General features: G+C 34.0%; 1 protein-coding gene across 2 annotated transcripts in view; it reads right to left on the bottom strand.

The window, feature by feature from the left end:
* lic (dual specificity mitogen-activated protein kinase kinase lic) overlaps positions 1–22,329 on the bottom strand; it is a 125,023-nt gene that overhangs the window by 22,650 nt on the left and 80,044 nt on the right. For both annotated transcript variants that reach the window (XM_090395534.1, XM_090395535.1), the window contains exons 5-6: positions 21,582–21,701; positions 14,406–14,522 (exon numbers count right to left, since the gene is read on the bottom strand). In XM_090395534.1, the coding sequence (XP_090251660.1) occupies positions 14,406–14,522; positions 21,582–21,701 (237 nt within the window). The remainder of the gene's footprint in view (positions 1–14,405; positions 14,523–21,581; positions 21,702–22,329) is intronic.

Below are 22,329 nucleotides of genomic sequence, written 5' to 3'. Positions count from 1 at the left end.
GGATTGATCCTCCTAGAAACCCTGGTTTCCCACACCACATTGCAAAATAAAAAACTTTGCTACTTGTTTTGCACTATATGAATACACATTTATTAATAGGTTATGGAGATAAGGGCTAATTATATTATATGATTCAGCACTATCAAATGAGATAAAAATGATTACTGGAGATTTTAATGCCAAGGTCAGACAGGAAGATGTATATAAAGAAACAATTGGAAAACAATGTATATACTTACCCACTCTAATGATAATTGAGAAAAACTGACAGGCTATAAGCAAAAACATATGCAAAATTATATCCTCTATGTGTTTTCCTCATGAAGACATGGATATCCTACTAGATGGTATAATATTTAGTCAGATTAATCATGTTGTACAGGTGCAGAATATTAGTGAAGAAACAAGAAAAAAATAAAAAAGCACTAAAGTTTAAATTTTTAGAACCATAGAGAAGATGAAGTTAAAACCAATTTCCAACACAAAATTATAGAAACAATAGTAGCTGAAAATACAAATGTAGAAAGAAGTTGGACATTTATTACAAAATGGCTTCTGAATACTGTAAAAGAAGAAACTCTGGGATATGAAAATAAACAAAAGAAAAGAGATTGCTTTGATAAAAAATATAAAAAAAAATAAAGCATACAAAGAATTTACTGCAAGACCAACTAGGACTAAAGAAGGAAAATAAAGAACTGCGATAAGAAGCACATAAAATCTGTCAAAAGAAAAAACAAGCCTCTAATGAAATGATATGCAGACCAGAACAAGGATGATCTCAGACTAGCATATAACATATGCTAGTCTGAGATCTGAGTCTTTAATAAATTTAGTTTAATCCTTTATCCAAGAGTGAGCAAACAAAGTTTGCACCTGAAAGTATCTTCAGGACTGGGGTAAGGTGGTACAACACTGGGCAACAAGTTGCCCGGTGTTGTACCACCTGTTGCTGCTCACACTTGGATAATAAAATAAAGGATTAAACTAAATTTATTATAGTCTAACCAAGTGAAAAATAAACTTTCAACATCTGAGTCTTTAATTAAGCAAATTAAAGGAGGATATAAACCTGAGCTAGATATATGCAGAGAAGGACAAGGAAATATGCTAACAAACAAAGAAGAAATAAAAACAGATGGAGAGAATATTTCCATGAATTACTGAATAGGAACATTACTTTTGCAATTCAAAATTATATACCAGCTACTTGTAGAACTACCATAAAGAAAAGCACTTAGCAATGTAGTACATTCATTCAGGAACAACAAATCCCACACTGAAGGAATAAATAAAATTCTTGCAGAGTTGCTGAAAGCAGGAGGGCAGAAACTAGAAGAGAAAATATACAAATTTATTTTAACCATATGGAACAAAGAGCAAATGCCAAAAGAACAAAGAAAGAATTTGATCTCCCTAATATATATATAAAAAAATCACCAAAATAGTTTGTACATAACAGAAATACCTCTGTAATTTTTACAATGTATTTAATTCTATTTTGATATAAACATGCTATCATATGCTTGTTGATGTCCAACTTGTCGATGTCAAAATTATGAGATTATGATAGATTCTCGAATACCAGTTAAGTTAATAAGACATAAAATTAACAATGGAAAAGTCAGAAGCATAGGCTAAAATGCTAAGTGATTTAATGGATCTCTTTCCAATAACTCAAGGATTAAAACAAGGAGAGAGTCTAGCTGCAATACTTTTTCTTTAAAGTTAGTTTTGGAATACATTATATGATCGTTGTCAGTAGATACTAAAGGCACTAATAAATCATGGAGACTGTAGCATATGCAAATGACATTAACTATACTAGTCAAGAACTAAATGGAAAGTAGAACAAATATATTTGGAATTAGAAACGACAGCATATGAGATAGGTCTAAAAATTAATTAAAGGAAAACTAAAGATTATTTAGAATCAGTTAACTGGTAAGTGTGGAAACCTTGAAATAGAAAAAATAGAACAATTCAAATATGATGTGGTGCTTAAGGGTCAAAGCTGTATAACTGAGAGGAGACCTCCACATAGCCTTTAAAGGAATGCGGAGAACCGACCAGGGCTTCTGACCTAATGTCCAATCCTCACCTTCTCGTGGTGCACCCTGTTGGGTATCTACTTTGATACTGAACGAACGAGGATGGGCTGGCAATTTGGGATTTAGCCGACCAAATTGTATTCTTATTGGTTAAACCAAAATAAAAAATGATGGTACAACATGACAAAATTTCATGCCGGCTGGGGCGTCGCCCGGTTAAACAAGGCCCCTGTTGTTTTCGCCAGGGAACCAGGGCGAACAGCGAAAAGTCAGCTACTGGAACAAATCTGAAAACATCACCAGAGTTAAAGATCGGTACTATCAACGTAAGAAGCCTGAATGGCAAAGAAATGGAGCTAGCTGAGGAATTAGATAAGTACCAGATCGACATAATAGGGGTGACTGAAACAAAAAAGACCAAAACTGGTGAGATCTTTCTGAGCAATAAATACAAAATGTTATATTCAGGCAATAACAATCAAGGAAAAGAAGGAGTAGCCATAGTATCATCATCATCATCATCATCATCAAATTCCTGCCATGTACCCTCAAGGGGTGTACAGGATATGACAGTACTACATGAAAAAATTACATCATTACTAACTTCCTATCTACAATTTTCCTCCAAATCAGTCTGTTACTTGTCAAGACTCCAACATTATCAGATCTTATATTTCTATCATCTAAGGCACTTTGTACCGTATCAATCCACCTATATCTTGGTCTTCCTCTGGGTCGTTTTCCTGCCAACCTGGCAGAGAACACTTGTTTTGCTAATCTTTCCTCTCCCATTCTATTTAAGTGACCATACCATCTGAGATTAGCTCTGCTAACGCATTCCTGGATGCTTACAATGTCAATTATTAGTCAGCCAGTCTCAAGTAGAGTAATGTGGGCAAATATGAGAATGGGGAACTGGACAATGAGACTTATTTGTGCCTATGGTCCCACAGAAGGTTCTACTAAGGTAGAAGTGGAGGAATTTTTTGAGGCTTTAGAAAAAGCAACTGACACAATGAAAAAGGAAAAGTTGGTCCTTGTTGGGGATCTAAATAGTAGAGTAGGAAATGATTGTGAGACATACAAAAATATTTTGGGAAAATTTGGAGAAAAGAGCAAAGCTAATAATAATGGCAAATATCTGTTGGATTTCTGCTCAGGACATGGACTGGTTATTACTAACACCATGTTCCAACATAAAAATGTGCACAAATTCACATGGAGAGAAGAGGCTAGGAATAAGAAAAGTCTCATTGACTATGTTATTGTTGATAGTGATGTTTTCTCCCTGGTGCAGGACACCAGAGTGTACAGAGGATTTGAAATTGGAAGTGATCACTATTTAGTCTTGAGCAGGATAAAATTGAATTTCATATTGAAAAGAATAACATGTAAGAAAGTTTTAAAGCGAATAAAAGTTGAGCAGCTCTCAGATGTAAACTGTAGACTAAAATACAGAAATATTATTGAAAAGAAAATGAAAGAGTTTGAGAACAGGAATCAAACCTTGGAGATTCAGTGGCAAACTCTGAAGGAAACATTGATTGATTCTGCCAGAGAGGCATGTGGTGAGGTTGTGTGCAAAGATAAAAAAATCAGAACTCCCTGGTGGACACAGGAAGTTAAAGAGGCAGTGAAGGAAAAGAAGAAAGCATATCAAAAGTTCCTGGCAAATAAGTCAGCTTTTACTCTTACAGAATACAGAGACAAATGTAAGAAAGCTAAACAGTGTGTAAAACTAGCTAAACAAAAGTCATGGGAGGACTTTGGCAAGAATATAGAAAATAAATATCAAGAAGGTGACAAAATATTCTGGAGGTTGTTGAAGAAGCTTAGGAATGGAGGAAAGAGTGCTGTAAAAGGAATTAGAGATGATAAAGGTGAAATGAAAACAGGAGAAAAAGATATCCTTGAAGTATGGAGTAATTACTTTGAAGAACTGCTAAATGAAACAAGCAGTGATGACAGCACAGTGATAAAAAACACTGACCAGGCATGCAGTCAGGAATACATATCCATACTTGAAGTAGAAAAAGCCATCAAAGGCTTGAAATGTGGAAAAGCAGCAGGAGTAGATGATATTCGACCAGAAATGCTGAAGTATGGTGGTATAAGAGTCTTACAGTGGCTGCACTGCATAGTTCAGAAAGCCTGGACAGAGGGACGAATTCCCGATGATTGGAGTAGAGCTCTCATAGTACCCATATATAAAAAGGGAAATAAAACTGAATGTGAGAATTACAGAGGTATTTCCCTACTGAGTGTTCCTGGCAAGATATATGCAAGTATACTTGAGAAACAGTTGAGAAGAATTGTGGAAGAAAAGCTTGGTGAAGAACAAGCTGGATTCAGGCCAAATAGAGGCTGTCAGGATCAGATCTTCACTTTACGACAAATAGTCGAGAAAGCATGGGAATATAACAAAGATCTGTATTTAAGTTTTGTCGATTTGGAAAAGGCATATGACAAGGTGCCAAGAAAGAAGCTATTCAATACGCTGCAGTTATATGGTGTTAATGGGGCATTATATCAAGCAATACTTAGTCTTTATTTGAGTTGTGAGTCAGCAGTTAGAATTGAAGGAAGTACAGGAAGATGGTTTAATGTTAAATCTGGTGTGAGACAAGGATGTACATTATCCCCTCTGTTATTCATTATCTATATGGATCACATTATGAAGGAATGTGGTATTAAACATGATATCAAAATTGGAGATGTTAATGTCAGCTCTTTGCTTTATGCGGATGATGTTATACTTCTAAATAAATCCGCTACAAGTCTGCAAGATTCTCTGACTAAATTGAATAGCTGTTGTAATAGATATGGTATGAAGGTCAGCAATAAAAAGACAAAGACAATGAAAATAGGCAGAATCACTGAAAATGTCAACTGTGTTGTGAATGGAGAACCTGTGGAACAAGTAAAACATTTCAGCTACTTAGGCACAATTTTTACTGAAGATGGTAAACTAAATATAGAAATAGACAACAGAATCAGCAAAGCTGGTATCGTGGGAAGTCAATTGAATAAATTCATATGGAATAAGAAAGAAATTAGTCGGAACACTAAATTAGCGGTATACAAGACTGTGTTCAAACCAATTTTAACTTATGGATCTGAGAGCTGGGTCAGAAGTAAAACACTTGACCGAAGACTAGAGACGGCAGATATGAGAGTCCTGAGAAAGATTAGAGGCGTGAACAGATGGCATCAATGGCAATATCATATTAAAAATGAGGATATTAGGAAAGAACTTGACATTGTCAGCATCCAGGAATGCGTTAGCAGAGCTAATCTCAGATGGTATGGTCACTTAAATAGAATGGGAGAGGAAAGATTAGCAAAACAAGTATTCTCTACCAGGTTGGCAGGAAAACGACCCAGAGGAAGACCAAGATATAGGTGGATTGATACGGTACAAAGTGCCTTAGACGATAGAAATATAAGATCTGATAATGTTGGAGTCTTGACAAGTAACAGACTGATTTGGAGGAAAATTGTAGATAGGAAGTTAGTAATGATGTAATTTTTTCATGTAGTACTGTCATATCCTGTACACCCCTTGAGGGTACATGGCAGGAATTTGATGATGATGATGATGATGAAATATGATGTGATCTAATAAAGACATGTAAATCAATTTTTTTTTTTTTATTCTTGCATGTGTATTCAGCTCAAAAGATATCCATTGGAAGACTGAAGTACAAATATATAAATTGATAATTTGTGCAATTTTTACCTATAGATGTGAAACCTGGATATTTACAGTGAAGGGAGAGAATTTGATTTCAGCTTTTGCAAGGAAAATCCTTAGAAAAAATGTTGGCCCAATAAATGATAATGGTCTCTGGATGATCAGATACAACCATGAGTCATATTAACTCTGTAAAGATCCTACAATATGTAGTATAATGAAGTTCAAAAAGTTGTAGTGGGCAGGACATGATTTTTTTTTATCTGGAAAAAGACAATGTTGATTTGGGCTGTAGAGCCATGAGATTAGAATATTATGTGAAAGTGATTTAAAAATCATATTATAATGTCATCATCACATCAAATTTCTGATATGTATCCTTAGATAGGTATGATATTATGATATTACTACACAAAAAGTTTACATCAATACTAATATCCATAGGCAATTTTCCTCAAAATTAATCTGTAATTTATCATTTTATATTTGTTTTCTAAGGTACTTCTTATTGTATCAATCTATGAGATTATGATACATTCTGGAATACCAATTAAGCTAATAAGACATACAAAATTAACAATGGAAAAGTCAGAAGCACAGGCTAAAATTGTATATCATATTTTATATTTGTTTTCTGAGGCACTCCTTATTGTATCAGTCTATGCCTTAGAACAGTGACTCTCAACCTTTGTGAGACCGTGGCATGGAGAATTCTTTTTTTTTTTTTTTTTTAATAAGACGAGGGAACCGGACCTAACAAATTTACTCGTAAATACCTTTCCAATTTTTTATTTAAAGTTCATACATTAAACTAACATAAGTATTAATAATTAATTATGGCATTATCAGAGTATTAGTACACTTATGTATGCAGTGTGGCATGTCAACAAATATAAAATTGCATTTAAATTAGTTATCAATCACTGGACTAAAGAAATCTTGTAGCATATTGTAGTTTCCTTAGGCCAACATCATTAAATTAACTTGTGCTGATTTTCATTGACATATCCCATTCTGATCACCAAAAATTTATATTATTATTACAAGTACTTACGAGTGAATGCAGACTTTTTCTCCTGTGTACTGGTAGTTTTCCCCTCCTTTTGTACATCCTGGAGATTGCTCTGTAGGGTTGAGGTCGATGAATCACTATTTGTTGTGTCACTAACACTCTCAATATGAGATTTCTTAATGCCAAAATTAAACAAAGTCCCTAGTTTCTTATTCATATTAAAATTAAAATCTATTTTAAAATCTAATTAAAATCAAAAACCATAGTTCAGAAAGCCTGAAAAGAGGGACGAATTCCTGATGATTGGAGTAGAGCTCTCATAGTACCCATATATAAAAAGGAAAATAAAACAATGTGAGAATTACAGAGGCATTTCATTACTGAGTGTTCATGGTAAGATATATGCAAGTATACTTGAGAAACGGTTGAGAAGGATTGTGGAAGAGAATCTTGGTGAAGAACAAGCTGGATTCAGATCAAATAGAGGCTGTTGGGATCAGATTTTCACTTTATGACAGATAGTTGAGAAAGCATGGGAATATAACAAAGATCTATATTTAAGTTTTGTCGATCTGGAAAAGGCATATGACAAGGTGCCAAGAGAGAAGCTATTCAATATGCTACGGTTATATGGTGTCAATGGGACATTATATCAAGCAATAATTAAGTCTTTATTTGAGTTGTAAGTCAGCAGTTAGAATTGAAGGAAGTACAGGAAGATGGTTTAATGCTAAATCTGGTGCGAGACAAGGATGAACATTATCCCCTCTGTTATTCATTATCTATATGGGTTACATTATGATGGAAAGTGGTATTAAACATCTGCTACAAGATTCCCTGACTAAATTGAATAACTGCTGTAATAGATATGGTATGTAGGTCAGCAATAAAAAAACAGAGACAATGAAAATAGGCAGAATTGCTGAAAATGTCAACTGCATTGTCAATGGAGAACCTGTGGAACAAGTAAAACATTTCAGCTACTTAGGCACGATTTTAGTGAAGATGGTAAATTAAATATGGAAATAGACAACAGAATCAACAAAGCTGGTATGGTACGAAGTAAATTGAATAAATTCATATGGAATAAGAGAGAAATTAGTTGGAACACTAAATTAACTGTATACAAGACGGTGTTCAAACCAGTTTTAACTTATGGATCTGAGAGCTGGTTCAGAAGTAAAACACTTGACCAAAGATTAGAGACTGCAGATATGAGAGTCCTGAGAAAGATTATAGGTGTGAACAGATGGCATCAATAGCAATATCATATTAAAAACGAGGATATTAGGAAAGAACTTGACATTGTCAGCATCTAGGAATGCGTTAGCAGAGCTAATCTCAGGTGGTATGGTTATTTAAACAGAATGGGCGAGGAAAGATTGGCAAAACAAGTGTTCTCTGCCAGGTAGGCAGGAAAACGACCCAGAAGAAGACCAAAATTGGTACGATACAAAGTGTCTTAGACGACAGAAATATAAGATCTGATAATATTAGAATCTTGACAAGTAACAGACTGATCTGGAGGAAAATTGTAGATAGGAAGTTAGTAATAATGTAAATTTTTCATGTAGTACTATGATATCCTGCACACTCTTTGAGGGTACATGGCAGGAATTTGATGATGAGATTAAAATATGTAGGTCTATTACTTTTAAAAAATCATGGCACTCCAGTTTCGAAACAAGCACTTACACACTGCAATACAAACTTGCGAAGAAAGTATTCAGTATTACTAAATTTGAGAACCAGATACAAACTACTTTGATCTTCAATTTCAGTAGAAAAATATTCTTTATATTACCTTGCTGATTGGTCAATAACATTTGCAACACAGATGTTATTTCATTCAGTTTTGAGAACAGAGGATACGCCGCCTATTGTGGTAATCGGCTTGCAGGCAATTTTTATAACTGGTCATAAACAGTGGTATTCCCTTTCCCGAATGTTGAAAGATTTTGATGTGTGAAAATTAATAATTCATGAATACTTTCATGTTTAGAAATACGCGGCTTGGTCACTGGCATTTGCTACACGTTATTTAGCTGTTCTGGGTCTGAGCTTTTCGAAACATTCACAAACATAGGTATCCCTTGCTTAATGTTGTTTTGCTTAATGCGGGATTTGATTAACGCGGCGAAATTAATCGGCAATCCCTTGATATACGCGGCAAGAGTTTTGATTAATGCGCTTTTAACCCTGCTGAGCTCGTAGCTGATTTGACAGATACATGCAAATTATTTAATATAAATATTCTTACACGATGCAGTGTATAGTTTGGTGGTCATGAGTAGCTGTGCATTCACATGTTACGAGTGATATTCCACACTGTTTTTTGCTGTCAGTTTCGTTTAACACATGTTATGTAAAGGTTTGTGATATTTGACTGTAAATTGTATCTGAGAGATACTGCGACCTCTGATGTCAGTCTAGTATGGTTTAAATTGTTTTTTTTTATTCTTTGTTCAATAATTTCTAGATTGTAACTGAAAATAAATAAACCATCATGTATTACTGAAATAGAGAGCCAGTTATTTATCAAAGATGCCCTCTAGGAGATGTGCTTTACATTATGGAAAATACTAAGGAAAGTGATCTGGACCTTACTCCACCTTTACTATGAGTTGCCCATAACGTTGCTTATGCTTGCATCCGCCAAAACTTTTAGTTTCTATATATTCAGCACGGAACTCTTGTAGTTTCTATATTCGGCTAAAATAACGTTGGAGTCAACATCCATTTAATTTGTACCATCATGTATTATATTTGCAGTGTTTTTTCTTTATGTTTTATTGCTTGTTTGCCGAGGTCTGGAGAGTCATTTTGCTTGGTATTGTGAATTTATGCTGATAAGAAAAAAACTAAAACTGTTCAAACGACACTTGGTAACTTCTTTTTGATAAAAAAAATTGCAGTAAATAATGTAGGTACAAGTATTTATTAAACATTTACTTTGCATTCATTTTTTAACTTTCCTAAAAGAGTACCATATACAATGAATTATTAATACAGTAATTGATCATGGACGAATTGTAATTTTTACCATTGATTATTAGATTTGATTAACATGATTTTGATATACACGGTAATATCGAGGGATACCTGTATTATTCTCCTCAGAATATTTCCACTATAAAATATTTATTCATAAAAAATGATTAGAAATCAAAAATGACAAATTTCAGGAGAACTTCTCGTGGTCCGGTACTGGGATGTGGCCTGGTGGATGAGAAACACTGCCTTAGAAAACAAATATAAAATGATAAATAACAGATTAATTTTGAGGAAAATTGCTTATGGATATTAGTATTGATGTAAACTTTTTTGTGTAGTACTATCATAATATCATACCCATCTAAGGATACATATCAAAAATTTGATGTGATGATGACATAATGTAATATGATTTTAAATCAGTTTCATATAATATTCTTGTCATGGCTCTACAGCCCAAATCAATACTGTCTTTTTCCAGACAAAAAAAAAAACATGTCATGCCCACTGTAACGTTTTGAACTTGATTATACTACATATTGTAGGATCTTACCTGCCACTGTGGCAACAAGTAACTGATTTGCTAAATTTTCCTTCCCCCATTCAGTTTTAACCATGCCACTTCCGATTAGCTCTGCTCACACTTTCCTGAATGCTAATATCCTCATTTTTAATATGATCCTACTATTTATGCCATCTGTTCACTCCTATAATCTTTATTAGAACTCTCAATCTGTAGTTTCCAGTATTTGAACAAATTTTCTAACTCAGCTCTCAGATCTTTAAGTAAAAATTTATTTGAGCACTTGTCTAGTGTTTTAACTAAATTACTTCTTATCCGATATACATTTATTCAGTTGACTTTCTATGATATCAGCTTTGCTAATTCTGTTGTCTTTCTGTGTTTAGTTTGTCATTTATACTAAAAATTGTGCCTAAATAACTGAAGTGTTTTACTTATTCTACAAATTCTCCATTCAGTACACAGTTGATGTTTTCAATATTTCTGCCTATTTTCAGAGTCTTCATTGTCAATTTTCATGTCAAATTTGTTACAACAATCATTTTATTTTGTTAATAAATCCTGCAAACTTCTACTGGACTTATTTAGGAAAATGAAATCATCTGCATAAAGTAAAGAGCTGAGATTAACACCTTTAATTTGATAACAGATTCAATGCCATCTTCTTTCGTAATGTGATCCATATAGATGAATAATGGTGGAGATGATGTGCACCCATGTCTCACACCTGATTTAACATCAAAACATCTTCCTGTACCCCCTTAAATTCTAACTGCTGACTTACAATTTGTTTACAATTGCTTAATATAAGATTCTCTCACACAATTTTTCTCAACCTTTTCTCAAGTATACTTGATTAGATCTTACCAAGAACACTCAGCAGGGAAATTCCTCTAATTCTCATATTCCTCACCCCCTTTTTATAGATGGATGCTGTAAGAGATCTTCTTCAATCATCTGGAATTGACACGACTTCTGAATTATGCAGTAAAGCCACTGTAAAAATGTTATATTTCTGTATTTCGGCATTATTTTATATGGGTATTTCCATGAAGTCAAAAGACTCATTGCAGGACATGTACACTAACCATCATTCACACAATACTTATACCTCTCCTTAAACTTATTCACTAATCTCCAGGCAAAAGAACCTAGTCTGCACACCCTTACAACTCTTAGGGGTGTCCCTTATTCTTCCACCTACTCCTCATGTAATGAAATTTTTTTTTTTTTTTTGTTTCAATCTTATAGAGCTCCTTTAGTAACTTATAAGTTTCTATCATGTCCCCCTCTCTTCCACCTGTTGACTTAAACTCTGTAACACACAAATCTTTAGTTTATCCTCATAAGGAGTATTCCACAGAAATCTCACCAGCTTGGTCACTCTGAATCCTGTCCACTATCTCCTGATCTCCAAGATGACCAAACATGTGCACAGTAATCAAGGTGTGGCCAAATCACAGCCTCAGAAAGAGGGATGAAAATTTTCCTATGTTTACTTGTCAATGTATTCTTCAACATCCAGGAGATCTAGTCAAATATCATCTACTCAAACTGACTTTCCACATTTCAGGTTTTTGATGGCTTTTTCTACCTCAAGTAGTACTGATATGTACTCTTCATTGCATTTCTCTAATGTTTCATACCATCACCACCATGTGTCACTGCTTGTTTCATTTAGCGATCTTTCAATTAATTACTGCAGAAATTTAGAATAACTTTATCCTTCAGTTTTCATGTCGCCTTATCATCTGATTCTTATTACATAATTCTTTTTGTCCATTTTGAAGCTTTTTCAATAGCTTCCAGAATATTTTGTAACCTTCCTGATATTAATTTTCTATATTCTTATCAAAATCTTCTCATGAACTTTTGTTCAGCTACACACACTGCTCCATTTTAGATAGATCTCTGCATTGCTAGAGCACAAGTTGACTAACTTGCCAGGAACTGCTGATATGCTTTCTTCTTTTTCTTGATTGCCTCCAACTTCCTGATTAGACCACAGAGTTCTGATTTTTTCTATCCTTGTAGATAACCTCACCAATTGCATCTGTGGTTAAATCAGTCATTGGAAAACCCTGAATGAAAGCACTGAATCTCCAAGGTTCGATTATCATTTTTACGTATTTGAGTTTACTGTTCCAACTTTGATTCTTTGTAAAACTTTCTTACACACTTTTTCAGTATGATATTAAATTTTAATCTGCTCAAAGCTAAGTTGTAATTGCTTCCTATGTATCAAATCTTCTGTATATTCTTGTGTCCTGAACCAGTGTGAAAATGATATAAACAATAACATAATAAATGAAACTTCTCTTATTTCTTGGGTTTTCTCTCCATGTGAATTTGTGCACATCTTTACACTGGAACATTGTGTTAGTAATGATTAGCCCATGTCCTGAACAGAAATACAGAAGATACCAATATTATTAGAATTGCTAATTTCTCCAAATTCTCCCAAAACAATGTCTGGTAATCATGTCCTACTTAGCTGTTTAGATCACAAACAAGGACCAATGCTTACTTTATCTTTGAATCAGCTACCTTCTCTAATCATGAAAAATGCATCATTTCATTTAATCAAATAAAAATTCATTTGCAATTTTTACGTTTATATCTTTTTCATTTTCATATGTGATCATACATCTTAGGTAGTTAAATGAATTCACCTGTTCCAAGATCTTGTTATCTATTACTATTTTAGTTCTTGCTGGATCTTGTCCTTTAAAGGCCATTGTTTTTGATTTATCTGTTGATATTATCATACCATAATCTCATTTAGATCTTAACTGAACTTAAATCGTCAATCACAAAATCAAATACACTATGGAAATAGAAAGGAAAGAGTCTGGTTTTATGGAATTATGGCTGAAATAACTATGAGATTACTATTATCTGTTTAATTGCACATAATCTTTGGCTGGTTTGCACAATGAAAAAACTGAAGGTTACCAGGAGGAAAATCCTGTCATTTCTATATGAGAAATGACAAATGAGAAAGGGACAACAAACTCCCTTTTATAGACATATTAACCAAAAAGAGGAGGCATATCTGGGGTAGTTTGGAGAAGCCCCCACTCATATAGGTCAATAGTGTTATGCTGGCTCTGTTCACTACTACCCTTCACAGAAGTTCAGCATTATTACTACACAATAAAAAAAATAGAATACTTTTTTTTTTTTTTTTGAGCAATAATATATAAATAAGCACATAAAAAGATGCAGTTTTGTAATAACCTGCACAAAGACACCATTCAATATCACAATAATGGATTCTTGATCTGGTTTGACATATGCAATGCAGAGAATATTGTTTTGTTTCTAATTTTTGTCTTCGAGTGGAAGGCATATAATAAAAATGTAAGGGTATGTAAAGAAATCTTTGCTTCTCTATGCAAGCTTATTCTACTTGTCATAAATTCCAAGACCTCAAATAATATAATACAAGACTTAAGTTTATGAAATCATCATTTAGGAAATGACTGAAATTATTATGTATTAAGAAGAAATACTATATTCCAACATTACCTATATGCCTTTATAGGCAGAAAAATTCATATAATCACCAAAGAAAATTTTCTAAACAATTCTACAATCCTCAGAATAACCATAACTTAAGGTGATTTCATAAAATGCTTCTGCTTTAAAAACTTCAGTCTGCATACGAATAAAAATATATCCAACTGAGACCTGCTAACCATCTCTGGAAACTATCATTACAAATTTGGTAGAAATGGATGTCAATTCAGATTAAAATTCTTTGCATCTTGTCTGGATTCAAAAAAAGAACAAAAGAAAAAGAAAAACAGCTAATATGCATTTGTAAGGGAATGTGAATGCATACAAGAACAAATAAGCATTTCCTCTTAATATATCAAAGATGTGTGAACTTCAAATACATCCATTAGATAAGTATATATCTGGAGAACAAAGGAAATTTGACAAACCAAATAAATTTAACAAAATATCAATAACCACGTTTTAGTACTCAAAGGAGTTCACCCACTTAGCAACACAGGATTATTCTCACTTCACATCTTAATCCTTATCAATAATGCTTACCAGATTTATAAAGTGATATTGTTATCTGTTATTCATTTTCAAATGAACTAGTTAAAGAATACTTACAGCAAAAGCAATTTTCCCTAAAATATCTTCAGGAATGGTTCTTCCTGCATTATATACTTTTGGATAGAACTTATCAAGAGAGGTATCCATTACCTCCATACAGATCCAAACATCTCCCTAAAAAAATAATAATAAATAAATAAATAATGCACACTAAATTGTAATTCAACATTAGTGAATATAGCCATAATATTAAATCCCAGAATGGTCTTTGTTCAAAACATTATAGAACAAATTCATACGATTAGAATTGATTCTATGATTTATTATTATCACATGGGCATTTCTACAGAGTCTGAATAATTATCATGAGGGGACAATGACCTGCACAATACCTATAAACTGACCATAGATGAGAAAACCTTCAACACTTCTGCGGAAGAAGGCAAATCGATTCCAATAATAGAGTAATCAATCCGTTTCATGGGATGAGTGTTTATTATTACACGTCAGACTTTTATGAACATTCCAGTTTTTATGTATAGAGTTTTCATGATTTCGCATGTTGGTGATGAATTCGTACATCCCTTATTTCCCCCCTTCAACATGAATTGATGCTTCTTGGCACCTTGCCAGCTACAGCTCAAAACTGTGGGCAGACTATATCTTATTTCACCTAGAACACATTCAATGACAAAGCAGCTTTGTGACTAAATGCTTTGACTAAGCAGAGTAGAACACACTGCTTTGTTCAGTCAAGATATTGACTGAACAGAGTTTTGCATTTGCAGTCTATTTTCATGATCATTACTGCCACATTGCCAGGCAAAGTTGGCCAGGTGGTTAGCATACTCAACTTGGCTGGGTATGCTAACCACCAACCAACAGGTTGTGGGTTTGAAATCCCACCATGGGCATGGATGTTTGTCATTGTCTTCAGGTGGCAGATGAATTTTGTCAATGCATATGCCAGGTAGCATCACTGGCATATACAAAGTACTAAGTTCGTGCAACTTGTCTTACTATGGACAAACAGGAAGACCTGTAGATAAACTTATTCTCTGAACATCAAGACCACACCTGTCTTATCAAACCTCACAAATTTGGCCTTGCACAACATAAAATTGAAAATGCTAACCACAGGATCCAATAGCAAAATGCTAAGCTGCTACGTAGATTCATATATAACCATGAACGTTTATATAAAGAAAGTGCTAAAGCCTCACTTCATAGACCTAATCTCAATTGTAATGACTACCTAACTATTAGAAAAGTTTAAGAAATTGTTATCCTGAATTGTATTACAGGGGTTGTTTGAGAAGTTTGGTAAATTTCCAATAGATGGCGACACAATTCGATCATTCATACCAGTGTCGGCATGTATCATCTTTTTCCTAACCCCTGGCAAAATTTTGGCCACATGCGATGCATAGTTCTCGTTTTGGAAAACATTTAAAATGACTGTGTTTGCATTGTTCATAAAAATGGATAAAAACGAGTTTCGTGTAGTGATAAAACACTTTTATTTGAAGTGGACAGCATTGCAGATCAAAGCCAAATTAGATGCAGTTCATGGAGTGCACCATAATTAAAGACTATTTATTTTTGGATAAATGAGTTTAAATTGGTTGCAAGTCCATTGAAGATGAAGCGTGCTCTGGAAGCACGAGTGAGGTCACTACGAAGGAAATGATTGACAAAAATCCATGGCATCGTTATGGAAGACCACCGAATGAAAGTGCTTCAGATTGCTGACAACGTAGGCATCTCAACTGAACAGGTGTATAATATCCTGCACGAAAAAATTGCACATGAAAAAGCTGTGTGCGCGATGGGTGCGGCGATTGTTGACTGTTGATCAAAAACGAATGTGAAAAGATATTTCAACACAGTGTTTGGCAATGTTTAATTGCAATTCACAGGATTTTTTGTGTCAATTTGTAACTGTAGACAAAACATGGATCCACCACTACAAACCTGAGTCAATGCAGCAGTTAAAACAGTGGACAATGCCAGGTGAAAGAGCACCAAAAAAAGCAAAGACTGTTTTGTCAGCTGGGAAGGTGATGGCCACTGTTTTTTTGGGATTCCCAAGGAATTATCATGATAAACTATTTGAAAAAGGGTAAGACAATAACAGGAGTCTATTATGCGTCATTGTTGGACCGTTTAAAAAAAGAACTGAAGAAAAAATGGTCAAGATTGGCACACAAAAAAGTGCTCTTTCATCAAGACAATGCACCGCCCCACACATCGGCTATTGCAATGGCAAAATTGCATGAATTGAGGTTTGAATTAGTTCCACATCCGCCGTATTCTCCGGACTTGTCTCCGTGTGACTTCTTCTTGTTCCCATACTTAAAAATTTGGCTTGGTGTAAAAAAAAATTTTCTTCGAACAAGGATGTTTATCAAGGCTGTCGATGACTCTTTTGCACAATTTGACAAATCCTACTTTTTAGATGGGATGAAAAAAATTGGAAACTCGCTGGACCAAATGTGTAGACCTTGATGGAGACTATGGTGAGAAATAAAGGTGATTTTTTTCCAAAAAAAAAATGTGTTTAACTTTTTTTTTTTTTACCAAACTTTTCAAACAACCCTCATAAATAAATTTATCTTATATTTTAATTTAATTTTCAGCACAATAGTTTTAATCCATTAACATGTGACTGTATACCTAGAGGGATTCCAATTTAAGCATATGCTCTGTTTTCTAAGTCAATTCCTATTTCATCTTATGTATCATAAGACATACTGATGTCTTATGATACATAAGATGAAATATTTACCATATTTACTCGAATATAACTAGCACTTTTTTTCTCAAAATTAAAAAATTGTGATGCAAGATATATGTGGGGATTTTTGGAAACTAAAGTTTCAGGAAAAAACTGAAAATGGGTATGACTTACCAAGAATTCCCTATTTGGTATCATTACTTCTGGACTTGAGCAGTTTCCTTGTGTGCATCATCAAACAGCATCATCTCTCCCATCATTTCAAGCAAAAATTACCAGTAATTTACAAGTCCTGAGATATGTAATGAACAATTCTTCATCCCGAATGACTAATGAGAAGTGAAAGCAGAGCGCAAAAAATGGACAGAAGTGTTAGGCCAGTAGAGATAGAACAGCTATGAAGACATGCATATGATTGGTTTGCCATTCAGGATGCAATTGATGTTTTCAACGTCTGTCTTTTGAATGCTGATTTTCATACCCAATTTATTACAGCAATTATTCAATTTGATCAATGAATCCTCCAGACGTGTCCTAGATTTATTTAGGAGTATATCATCAAGAGTTGAGATTAACATCTCCAATTTTGATATAAGCTTTAATACCACTTTCCATCATAAGGTAATCCATACAGACGATGAATAACAGTGGAGATAATGTACAGCCTTGTTTCACACCTGACTTAACATCAAACCGTCTTACTTCCTTCAATTCTAACTGTTGATTTACAACTCAAATAGATGTGTATTGCTTGATATAACGTCCCATTTACATCATATAACTTGAGTATTTTGAAGAGATTTCCTCTTGGCACCTTGTCATATGTCTTGAATACTTGCATAAATCTTAACAGGAATGCTGAGTAGAGACATTCCTCTGTAATTCTCACATTCAGCTTTATTCTCTTTTTTTATAGGTGGGTACTGTGAGTGCTCTACTTCAATCATCTGGAATTTGACCTATGACCAAGCCTTAAGAAGTATGCAGTGTAGCCACTGTAAAACTTTTATTATTATTACATAACACCTCCAGGGAGTCCAAGACTCATCGAGGGAGGATACCTACTCTACAACTCTCCGTCTCCATCACTCCACCAACCGCAACTACCTTCATCATCTACACCAATGCCATCTACTGCTGACCACCACTAGTATTTTCGCAGACAAATATCCATGCCCACGGTGGGACTCAAACACATAGCCTTTTGGCTGGAGCGCGGATACGCAAACCACTCAGCCGACCTTAATACCTCCATATTTTAGTATTTCTGGTCAAATATCATCTATTCCAGCTACCTTTCCATATTTCAGGTTTGTGATAACCTTTTCTAATTCAAGTACAGATATATATTCCAGAGGGCATTCCTGATGAGTGTTCTATACCCCATCATACTGTCAATGCTTGTTTCATTTAGCAATTACTCCATACATCAAGAATATCTTCATCTTCAGTTTTCATGTCCCATTTATCATCTCTAATTCCCTTTACTGTACTCTTTAATCCATTTCTGAGCTTTTTTCAATAGCATCCAGAATATTTTACCACCTTCCTGATGTTTATTTTCTATGTTCTTACCAATGTCTTCCCACAACTTTTGTTTAATTAATTTTACACAATGCTTTGCTTTCTTACATTTTTCTCTGTACTTCCTAAGAACACAAGCTGACTTACTTGCAGGAACATTTGATATGCTCCTGACAAGTAAGTCTTCTTTTCCTTGACTGCCTTTTTAACTTCCTGAGTCTACCATGGAGTTCTGATTTTTCTAATCCTGCAGATTACCTCACCAGATGCCTCTTGGGCTGAATCAAAGTTTTCTTTAGGGTTTGCCACTGTATTTCCAAGGTTTAGTTCTTGTTTTCAAACTCGTTCAGTTTTCCTTGAATAATGTTTATGTATTTGAGCCTACAGTTCACATCTGATAGCTGTTCAACTTTGATTTATTTCAAAACATTCTTACACAGAACGAGGATGGGCTTAGCCAACCAAATTATATTCTCTATTGTCTTAAACACAAACAAGGTCCCTGCTGTTTTCATCAAGTAAACAGGGCAAACAGTTAAAAACAGTCAGCTACTAGAACAAGCTCCAACTCAACATCAGAAGAGCTGAAGATAGGAACCATCAAATGAAAAGAAACTGAACTTGCAGAAGAAATGGAAAAGTACTACATGGACAATTAGCATTATTGAGAAAAATCAGACAAAAACAGGTTATTAAATCCAGATTAGGAGCAAGAGTTCATATAATTAGCCAACTCATTACTGATAAGGATGATCTAGCTAAAGAACTTCAACATTTAAAAAACACTTTCCTTCAAATAACTATAACGACCACATCATTTGCTGACTACTCAAATGACACGAGAACAGAGAAGTTTCTAACGAAGAAGAAAAGAGATTTCATCACGCTTCTATATATTAGCTCTATTTCCATAAAGCTGGCAAAAATACTCAAAGAAGAACACATCTGAAATATTGAATACCATAGGAGTGAAGTCTCAGTTTGGTCATCACATGTGCTCTCTTCAGCTGACCCACAAGATACTTCATGAGACATCAAGTGTTATGAGATAAATCAGTACTATTACACCATTAGTATGACACAACGGAGAGAAAAATCTGAAACTCTTCGTAAAGGGCATTAGATCCTAAACATCTAAATATTAACCCAAGTATCAACTTGTCCGAATACATTCTAGCCTTAATTAGCCAAACATGTGCATGCAAATGCATAAACAATGTACTGAACAATGCAACATACAATTAGAAATATTTTAAAATAACGTCAGTCTCTTCTATAACTATATAATAGTTATCACCTTTGTTAGCCTTTATTGTTTTGTCTACTAATTTGAAGAAATCCTGTACAATTAGGAATGATATGTCATGTTGTTAATTAAAATAAATGTTATCATCTTATTCCAGTGTGCTGCCTTATAAACTCTTAGTTACATACTCATGAACCAGTGGTCTACATATGTATGCAGACACACACACTTTTTTTTCCTTTAAGATATGAGATGTTCTGAATGGCTTACAATGTAAGGATGATTGTATCTGTTCATCTCTTCTAATAGAGGTCAGAGAAAAATGGCTGATGTTGAGAAGAGCTGTTTCTTTGACTGTATAAAATTTTCTGAAACAGTGATAAGGAACAGATGAGCTCTTGAAAGAAGACATTTAATAATACCATACTTCTGTGAGGCACGACGAACAGAAGTGTGATGGATATACTGACCCGAAAAGGAAAGTTTGTGGAAGATGTTGATAAGGAACCATTTAATTGCCTTTTTATAAAGACCTAGGCAATACATACATTTGCATTTGATTCAGGTTCCACAGTGAATTTAATTCTATAATGAAGAATATTTATTTATTATTTTTTTTAATTTTTTTTTTTTGTGTAAGAAGGCCTCTAGTTGATATGGTTTATTCCAAATAGTGAAAATATCCACACAGCAAAACCATAGGGAAAGTTTTGGATTAAATGTGGAATTTTTTTCTTCCAGCTGTACCAAGTAGAAGTTAGCAAGGATAGGAGAAATTTGGCAGTCCATCACTATACCTTAAATGTGTCTAAATAAATATTCCAGCTAAAATATCCAGAACTCTAAGAACCCCACCCCAGACACAGTTTGTGGAAGATGTTGATAAGGAACCATTTAATTCCCTTTTTATAAAGACCTAGGCAATACATACATTTGCATTTGATTCAGGTTCTGCAGTGAATTTAATTCTATAATGAAGGTTATTTATTTATTATTATTATTTTTTTGTGTAAGAAGGCCTCTAGTTGATATGGTTTATTCCAAATAGTGAAAATATCCACACAGCAAAACCACAGGGAAAGTTTTGGATTAAATGTGGAATTTTTTTCTTCCAGCTGTACCAAGTAGAAGTTAGCAAGGATAGGAGAAATTTGGCAGTCCATCACTATACCTTAAATTTGTCTAAATAAATATTCCAGCTAAAATATCCAGAACTCTAAGAACCCCACCCCAGACACACACCAAAAAAAAAAAAGTCATGGCTTCAAATACTCATTTTATCCAGAACCTGAAAAGCTTTAGGAGCACTTGGAAAAATTTGTTATTACAATACTTTTGTCTATTCTGATGTATCAAAATGATGGGAGATTGTGAGAAATAGTGTATGAAAAAGTAGACAGTACTATGTTGTCTATTTCAATGACATCTCTTTTGGATGGTGGCAGGTTATCATAATGATGGCATTACTTTTGAAATGTCCTTCATATTTATTATCTCTAACACATTGTTTGTTGAAAGTTATTCTTCCATGCATGAATTAGCTTGTATCAGTTTCAATGAAGGACTGTATGATTTAGTCCAAAATATCTGATTTTAAGTATCATTAAGTATTTTATTACTGTGTTTACATGTGTATTTATAAGTGATTATAAAAGTTTCTATAATTTTAAATGCATACGGAATGAACAAACAATATTTAATAGTTAAATTTACTATAATAACTAACCTCTCTGAATAGAGCACCATAAAACTGTACAGTATATTTGCAATCCCCACTGCGCATAGATATATCCAGATCCATCAAAAGTCGCTTTTGTTCTTCACTATTCACAGTCGCTGTAATTCTCTAAAATAAAGCAAGCCAGAGACACCTTAAATCATTAATTTTAAAATGAACTCAGAAATTATAAAATTAACTTTATATATATAAACAACAAATATACAAAGGACTCAACAAATATGCTTGTCCATTTGCACACAAGTAGATTTTGGCAGCTGGTGAGTAGATGTAGACCGAACAAAACACTTTATTTAATAAAATAAATTTCCTAAGCAAAATCTTTATAACTTTAAGAAAACATATACAACATCTCTAATCACTTTATGAAAATGCTACTGACTTATTGGGATATATCATTAAAAAAAAAAAATGGGTGGCTTATGGGCGAGTACATTATTGTATGATGAGTAGGATTTCTGCATAATTTGTTGATCTCTAAATATGCATGCATAGTGTTCCATGAGATGAGGATTAAGCATTTCTTCTTTCCCAGATTTCATTAGGAACGTCTGTAAATGCTTTCCATCAGTTCCTCATCCCTGCTACTGGTCTCAGTTCAGTTCAGCAAAACTCTCCTCACATTCCATTAAAATCTTCTTCCCTGTATTTTTAGGAGAACCAGGCTTTCTCTTTCCTTCTTGATTCCATTCTGGGATGCATGACCGATTTCTTGATCTTTCCTAAGTGTATGTCC

Source organism: Typopeltis vanoorti, chromosome 7, assembly GCF_054136105.1.
Source record: "Typopeltis vanoorti isolate ZY-2024b chromosome 7, IOZ_Tvanoo_1.0, whole genome shotgun sequence".
In the NCBI taxonomy this organism is placed as follows: Eukaryota; Metazoa; Arthropoda; class Arachnida; order Uropygi; family Thelyphonidae; genus Typopeltis; species Typopeltis vanoorti.
The sequence above is the reverse complement of the archived record's forward strand: the minus strand, read 5'-3'. Positions and strand labels throughout refer to the sequence as shown.